The sequence below is a fragment of the Panthera onca genome, chromosome B4, assembly GCF_046562875.1.
Source record: "Panthera onca isolate mPanOnc1 chromosome B4, mPanOnc1 haplotype 2, whole genome shotgun sequence".
NCBI lineage: Eukaryota > Metazoa > Chordata > Mammalia > Carnivora > Felidae > Panthera > Panthera onca.
This window is the reverse complement of record NC_138345.1, coordinates 136,355,252-136,362,841: the sequence shown is the minus strand read 5'-3', so window position 1 is coordinate 136,362,841 and position 7,590 is coordinate 136,355,252. Positions and strand designations below refer to the sequence as shown.

The 7,590-nt window shown below is 60.4% G+C and overlaps 1 protein-coding gene across 5 annotated transcripts in view; it reads right to left on the bottom strand.

The window, feature by feature from the left end:
* Positions 1-289: 289 nt before the first annotated feature.
* The window catches only part of PARVB (parvin beta), a 103,496-nt gene continuing 96,195 nt past the window's right edge, over positions 290-7,590 (bottom strand). For 2 of the 5 annotated variants that reach the window (XM_078449346.2, XM_078449342.2), the window contains 2 exons: positions 4,616-4,688; positions 290-3,133 (listed from right to left, as the gene is read on the bottom strand). In XM_078449346.2, the coding sequence (XP_078305472.1) occupies positions 3,057-3,133; positions 4,616-4,688 (150 nt within the window). In that variant the 3' untranslated portion in view covers positions 290-3,056. Of the gene's footprint in view, positions 3,134-4,401; positions 4,519-4,615; positions 4,689-4,934; positions 5,055-7,590 lie in introns of those variants that run through there. The other 3 variants (XM_078449347.2, XM_078449345.2, XM_078449343.2) reach the window with 2 other exon arrangements.

The following is a 7,590-nucleotide window of genomic DNA, read 5'->3' as shown; positions in this document are numbered from 1 at the left end:
GGCAATCGGGGATTCTTCTCGAGGCGCCCGAATCACCCCGTGACTTCTGCAGGGAAGGCTCACAGCAGGGCCAGCGTGGGGCACGAGCCCTTGGCCACCGCCGAGGGTCACCCGGGTCACTCGCCCTGCAGCGTTAAGGACACCACCCCCTGAGACAGCGCCGCTGTCCAGCAGGCCTGGTCCGATCGGAAGCTCCTGGAGCTTGTGCGTCCCAGCCCCCAGCACCGGGCCGGCGCGAACCGATGACCCCTAAGCGCAGGAGAGAAAAACCAGACACAAGCAGCGGACGGCCCCACGCTCTCGAGTTCTTTATTGGAATAAATAACAGCACACTGTTGCACTTCCCGGCACCCTCCTGACCGAGCCTCCGGCTTAGGACAGATCAGGTTTGCATAGAGGGTGCTGGCCAGCGGCACTCAAGAAAAGCCTCAGCTTCCCGCGGCCAGCCAGGCGGGCAGCATAACAGCACAGCCAGGGTTTTAGCGGCTTTTCTGTAATATCCAGAAACCCAAAACAGACATGGGCTTAAAACAATTAAAAAGACTGTGAAACACGGGCACACGAAGGGGCTGAAAAAAAGCATCTGGTTCCTTTAAATCACAGCTCTCTGTCACATGCAGTTAGGACACTGGGGCACACGGGGCTCGGCCGACAGGACACCCCGCGGTTGTCACAAGGGAAACGAAGCTGCAGGCGGCTTCCCCGTGGCCGGCGGAGGACGCGAACAAAAGCCACTCGGAGAAGGATCAAAGGTGACCAACTCACCACCCCCGCCCGACCCCGCACTCGGGCCCCGGAGACCCTGAGCCATCGCCGCTCGGGCGCAAACGAGCTGGCTTTTCCTTAGTTCCTGTGGAGGGGCCTCCTTCGTGGAAACACAATTCACTGAAAATGTGGGTCGCTTGAGGAAGGGTTCTAGAACTTTCCGGGATTAAGGAAAGTTGCTTCTGCTGCCCAAGTCACCCCAAGAAGATGCCCCAGTGTGGCCAATGGGGCTGATCAGAGGAGGGGGGACCGTCCCCAGAGGTGGCCCTGCCCTCCGCCTCACATCTGCACCCCTCCCCCCCACCACCGTGCGAATGTCCAGGCCATGCTTTCAATTCCGATTCTCACTGGACGGGGAAGGGAGGGAAATGAGGTGCACACAGCTCCAGGGCCCCTTACAGGTGTGCGGAAGGCACACCCACAGCCCTGATCCAACTCGAATAAAACCAGTTTGGAGAGATGACATCTTTTGCCGGACCCACGACCTTCAGCAGTCAGCACTGTGAGGCCAAGGTGCCTGTTCATAGTTGACCCGGATCTTAGTATCCCTCTTACCCTCTGACCAGAAACACACAGGGCTTGAAGAGGGCTCGTCGCCTGGGAACGCGGAGCCCCCGTGCCTTCCAGGGCAATTTCCTTCTCTTTGTGGTGCAGAGCCTGTCTGGGCTGAAAACCCTGAGGCCGTGTGCTTTCCAAATCCGTGTCCCCACTCCTACCCCTTTCGGCCCCCTGGGCCCCCAGGGATCACCCTCACCAAGCCTGCCTGTGAACGGGGCCGGACGACTGGTCTCCACGGCTTTCAGGATGCTGGCATTCTAGGCGTGTAATGAAGTCAGCACGGAACCTTCCAGCCTTGGCTATTTTGTCAACGTGGATCTTTAATGTCACCGCATCCGTAGGAACCACGGTAATACTGTTTTAATTATTTCTTTCCCCCGTTGGGAAACCACCTCCATCAAAACGGCGATTCTGAAACTGGCCCCAGCCTGGAAGCAGCGGGGCTGAGCCAGAATATTAAGCCGTTTTGTGAGCCGTGAGCACTGGCATTCGATTTAGTAGGACACAACAGCTCGACGGTGCCTACGGACAGCAGGACGGCCCTATTTCTCTCCTGAGCCAAGGTGGACAGGGGAGGAGGGCGGGTGGCACCAAGCGACCAGCGGGAGAGGCCAGCAGGGTTCTAGAAAGCCACACTCGGGAGGAGGGGGAGGAGCACTTCATATCCCCCCATTAAGGCCTGAACAGTGTCCCCTGGAATCTGTACGTTGAAGCTCTCACCCCGAGTACCTCAAAATGTCACTGTATTTGGAGACAGGGTCTATACAGAGGCCCGTATGTTAACATGAGGTCACATGGGGGGGCCCTAACCCATTATGACTGGTGTCCTTATAAGAGATCAGGACGCAGACACTCATAGGGACCACGACACGAGGACCCAGGGGGAGGACGGCCATCTATAAGCCAACACTGTGATGCCGGGACTTCTGGCCTCCAGAGCTGGGAGACCACCCATTTCTGCTGCCTAAGCCCCCTGCCTGTGGCACCTTGTTCTAGAAGCCCCTGGCAAGCTGATAGACTCCCCTTTCTAGAAGTTTGAGAAACGCATCTATTCCCAAACAGGGCCTCTGAGATGGATCGAGCAACATTGTAGGTGTACCTCCTAACACAACCCATTTGGCTGTCCCAAAAAAAAAAAAAAAAGAAGAAGAAGAAGAAAAGAAATACAGAAACAGCCTCAGCAAACCCTTCCTCCCACACAACGGCAGCGGGTCATCTGGGTCTTAGATGTTCATGCAAAAAGTGAATGCAAGAACACTGGTCAGGAAGCAGAACACGGCACAGGCCCTCCTGTTCCATCGAAAGCTTCTGGGACTTTAAAAGCAGTTTTTAAAACCGTAAAATGCTTTCTACGGGAAAGGTCTCGCTTCCACGGAGATTCCCCCAGAACGGTCCAGCTGAGTCTCGGCTCGGGGACAGCTACTGATGCTGTTCTCATCGCCCGGGGCGGTTCATCGCTGGGTCCAGAGGATCGCAGGGTGCCCCTCCCACGGGCTGGGAGGTGTGGGTGCGACCGGGGCACCGGAGGAGCCACAAACAAGACAGGAGCGCAGAACCCCGGATTCGCAAGGGTCCTGCCCGCTGCAGAGTTACAGGAGCTACACAAGGGAGTTTAAGAGCAACGACCCGAAAAGGCCGGGTGGAGTGGGGGTGGGGGCGGGGATAACCCTGGCTCGGAGGGGGAGCCAGCGGGCCTCCCCGCCCTGCACAGGGGTTTCCGCCGCTCTCCGAGGTCACTCTAGGTTCTTATACTTGGTGAACAGGTTGTAAAGGACCCTCAGTGTGGACTTGAGATCCAGGTTTACCACGTCTGCGGAAGGAAACAGAAACCGTGGGCGGGGTGAGGACACCTGAGCCCGAGTGCCAGCACAAAGGAGCACACGGGGCAGCTGTCGCGTCCACAGCGGAGCACCTTGGCTTAAAGACCGACAGCCACCACACCCGGGACGCCCTGGGCAGCGCCGTCCCGAGACACAGACTGCCACAGGGGCCCCCAGGCCACCTGCCCGCTCAGTGAGCACCTGGGATGGCCGGGACAGAGTCTGCAGCGAGGCCGGTCTGGGGACCAGTGGCGTCCACGTGGTGCGGGGTCTCCAACAGCCGAGGATGCTTACTGGGTCCAACACCCACGGGCCATCCGGTGCCAGGACCGGCGGTGGGCATTCTGGGGCAGGGCGGGGTGGGGCTGCTACTCCATCCTGCCCCCTCGAGGTCAGGCAACGGGGCCGGGGGTAGCCCACGGCAGGACCCTCGGAGGATCCGACAGCCTACTAAGTCTAGGCTGCCTTCTTTGGTGGGAAAGGGACCGGTCCTCCTGGATGTTGGGCACCTGGGTGTTCTCACTTGCCCTGTGACCTCAGACAAGTGACATCCCTGCTCTGGGCCCCAGTCCTGTTCCCCTGTAGAACTGGCAGGGGATGCAAAAGCCCCTTGTCGGGCCAGAGCACGATCACCTTGCCTTCCCCCTGTAGGGACTCAACCCCAGAAGCAAAAATAGCATCTCTTACGGAAGGCAGGCTGAGGGGCTGCCGTGAGCCAACAGCTGTCCTTACACGGAGTCCCAGAGCGTTTCCAAGCCCAGCTTGTCAGAGCAGGAGGCAAGCGCAGGGCGCTGGCATAACCCTCCCTGCCCCCCCCCCCACCCCGCCTTCCCGTTTGGCACAGGAGACCAAGACTCGCAGAGGAGAAACGGCCTGCCCGCCGGTTCACCCTCAGAATGAACTCAGGGGCTCCCACCGACACCCGGGGCTCCCAGGGTCTCCCCGGTCCTGAGGCCTCGGCCCCGGCACCCTCCCACCGCCGGCCACGGCTGCAGCGACGGGAGGTCAGGAGCCACCGAGCCGGAGGCGGCCAACAGGCCCGATGCCCTCTGTGAACGGGCAGGTCCGAGGAAGGCACCAGGCCCGCTCCTGGTCCCCCAGGCTCCCTGCTCAGGTGGCCGCACCACCGGCTCCCCGGGCCTCCCTGCGGCTATTCAGACCCCCACACAGCATGATCGCGCCTCGTCCCTGTTCACAAGCCCTGCCCTTTGCCGGCCGTCAGGGACATCAACCCAACAGTCATCTGACTGCAGCAAGCTTTTAATATCCTTTCAAGGCAGGAAAGAGCATCTTCAGCTTGAGCGCTGGCACCCGCAGGGGGACAAAGGTCCTGAGGCTCGTGGGCGGAGGCCACGCCCTCCAAGTCAAGGGGCTGCTAAAAACCAGCACAGTCCTCCGGGTCCTGGTCCCCAAAGCTAAGAGCACGGGGGGCACCGGGGCTGGGGTAGGCAGGGCCGGGGGCAGGGCATTACCTTCAGGGCGAGCCTTGGGGGTCTTGAGGCCTCCGTCCAGCATCAGCTCAAAGGCAAACGCCACGTTGTGGACCTGCCCAGGAAGCAAGGGCAGGGGTCAGGCTCTGCAGCCGCTCCCAGGCCCGCCCGCTGCCCGCTGCTTCTCTTCTGAAAGGACGAGGTGGGAACAAACGCGGCCAGAGGGAGCCCTGGAGTTGGCACATCCACTGGGACCCAAGTGGCCCAGTGCAGGGCACGGGCGGGCAGGGGCAGGGCATGGGGTGGGCGGGGGAGCAGGGAAGGGTGGAGATGTTTACTAGATGGTTCTCACTGCCCTCACCAGTGATCAGAGGCAGCTCAGAGGTGCAGGGGGGCAAGGCACAAAACCCGCCCTCAAGGGCTCGGGCGTCCCCAAGGGCCGGCTCTGCTGAGGGCCACACGATGAGAAGTGGCAGTGACCCTGTTTTAGAAATGAGGCTCAGAGGGGCGCCTGGGTGGCGCAGTCGGTTAAGCCTCCGACTTCAGCCAGGTCACGATCTCGCGGTCCGTGAGTTCGAGCCCCGCGTCAGGCTCTGGGCCGATGGCTCGGAGCCTGGAGCCTGTTTCCGATTCTGTGTCTCCCTCTCTCTCTGCCCCTCCCCCGTTCATGCTCTGTCTCTCTCTGTCCCAAAAATAAATAAAAAAACGTTGAAAAAAAAAAAAATTAAAAAAAAAAAAAAAAAAAAAGAAATGAGGCTCAGAGAGGACAAGTCACGTCCCAGAGGCCCTCAGCCCTGCACACCGAGCGGCCACCCACCACGTGCCGGGAGGGGCTCACACACAGAGCCTGTGTGCGTAGCCGGGCAGGACACGGGCCTCGGGGGCAGCGGTGGCCCAGGCACTGGGCAGGCACTGGGGACGCTGCTGGGACTGACGCCAGCAGTGGTGGCTGCAGGTGACAGGCAGTGGGGCCCCCTGGTGCTGGCCTCCACCTGCTGGATGTCACAGGAAGGCGGACCCCGCCCCCACCCCCACCCACACATGGAATCTTCCCGAAATGAAAAGGCCCCACTCGGCCCGCAAGGACCCTGAAAGCTTGTGTTCTGCTAACACGTCGTGAAGAGGTTGAAAATAACACCCTGTCTGCTGTGTTTATCCACCCGGATCACAGAGACGCAGGGTGACCAAGGCACAGCCAGCCGTCTCCCGAGCGCAAAGGTTGTTAGAGATCGGACGAGGGGGCACCAAAAATAAAACACAGCAGAGTCAGAGCTGGAAAGGACCGCGGGGCTCTGAGTAATCAAACATCCTTTCCACAGTAACACCTTCAGGATTTCAGTGTAAATGAACCAGAAACATGAGCGTTTTACTTAGTTTTAATAATTAACCAGGAAAAAGATGTGTGACAAAATAACCCTCAGCTGGCAAACGCACAGCAGCTGAGCGTACCGCGGAGGGGCCTCTAGGGCCCCCCAGCAGCACTGGCAGGCGGAGGGGCCCAGGTCGGGGACGGGCCCGGTGTGGGGAGGCATCCAGTGCGGGGAGGGGTCCAATGAGGGGACAGGCCGTTCACACCCAGGGCTGGGTGGGGCTGCAAATGGCCAGATGGAGGGGGCCGGAGGGTCCCGGGCCATTCCCGAGGCCTTCGGAAAAGGCCAAACGGGAAGGCCAGGTAGGATGTTGGACGCCCAGCCCGAGGTGCACGGAGCCGGCCCGGAGGAGGGCTGTGGGCTACGTCCCGGCCACTTTGCGAAGGAGGCCCCGGGGCTGAGATGGGTTAGGAGGCCCGTGCCAAGCAAGGCTCAGGGCTGGACGAGTCGGAGGCAGGATTCAGATCTGTGCCCCTTCCCACGCTGGCTGGCACCGTCCAGCCCACCTACTCCACACGGGCACAACAGGCTTGGGGTCGCGACGGAGACAGGGTGGCAGAGAGGGAGAGACAGGAAGAAGACTTGGGTCTGGAAGGCTCCTCGATCGGCCCGACTCGGGACATCTTCTCACGGCCTCTTCCAGGCCCGAGGGTCCTTCCCGAGCAGAGGCCGGGAACGAACAGGACGAGTGTCCCCGTTCGCCACACAGCGGGACCTGACCCAAGACTCCGAGAGAGAGAGAGAGAGAGAGAGAGAGAGAGAGAGAGAGAGAGAGACGGCTCCTCGAAAGTGCTCCTGCAGAGAGCAGTTCCCGCCCAGACCCCCTTCCCTGCAGCTACTGGGCTCAGCAGGACAAGTTTCCTCCCGCTTCCTTCTCAGTCTGAGGAAACTGCCAGACAGGAAGTCACCACCACTCTACTCTCGTCTCAGCCACGCCATCGCCTCCACTAACCTTTCCTACCTGCAGAGAAGCGACCCCCTGAGCCCGGGCCCCCCGGAACAGGGCAGACAGAAAAGCTAACAGCTCTCCAGGCCCAAGGGGACCAGGCCCCACGCCGTGTCCCAAAGCCCCATGCTGCCCCTGGGAGCCCTCCACACGGCCAGGACGCCCCGCAATCCTTTCTCGCTGCAATTCAAAAGATTTTTGAAAACCTGGCCAAGTGACAGAGGAATAGAAGGTTCCAGAATAGGAGTGGGCTCTTCCAGCTCTGCCCTGCTGACTGTGTGAGCCTGGGCTGCGTCTCAGCCCTTTTGAGATTCTGTTTCCTTGTCCAGAGGGAGAGAATCAGATGGGGGGGGGGGGCAGAAGGAAAGGAGCACTCTGAGAACTCCTGTTAACAACCACCGCTGGATCTCCAGGATGCAGTGCAGTCCCCACAGAAAGGGATGCCGTGGAGTCTTCCAGAAAGACAACTGATGGGCGCAGGGTACTCAGCGAAGTGGCTACCTTACACAGAGTAAGATCATAGAACACAAAGGGGCGCCTGGGTGGCTCAGTTAAGCATCTGACTCTGGCTCAGGTCACGATCTCGCGGTCCGTGAGTTCGAGCCCCGCGTCGGGCTCTGTGCTGACACCTCGGAGCCTGGAGCTGCTTCGGATTCTGTGTCTCCCTCTCTCTCTGCCCCTCCCGCCGCTCACACTCTGTC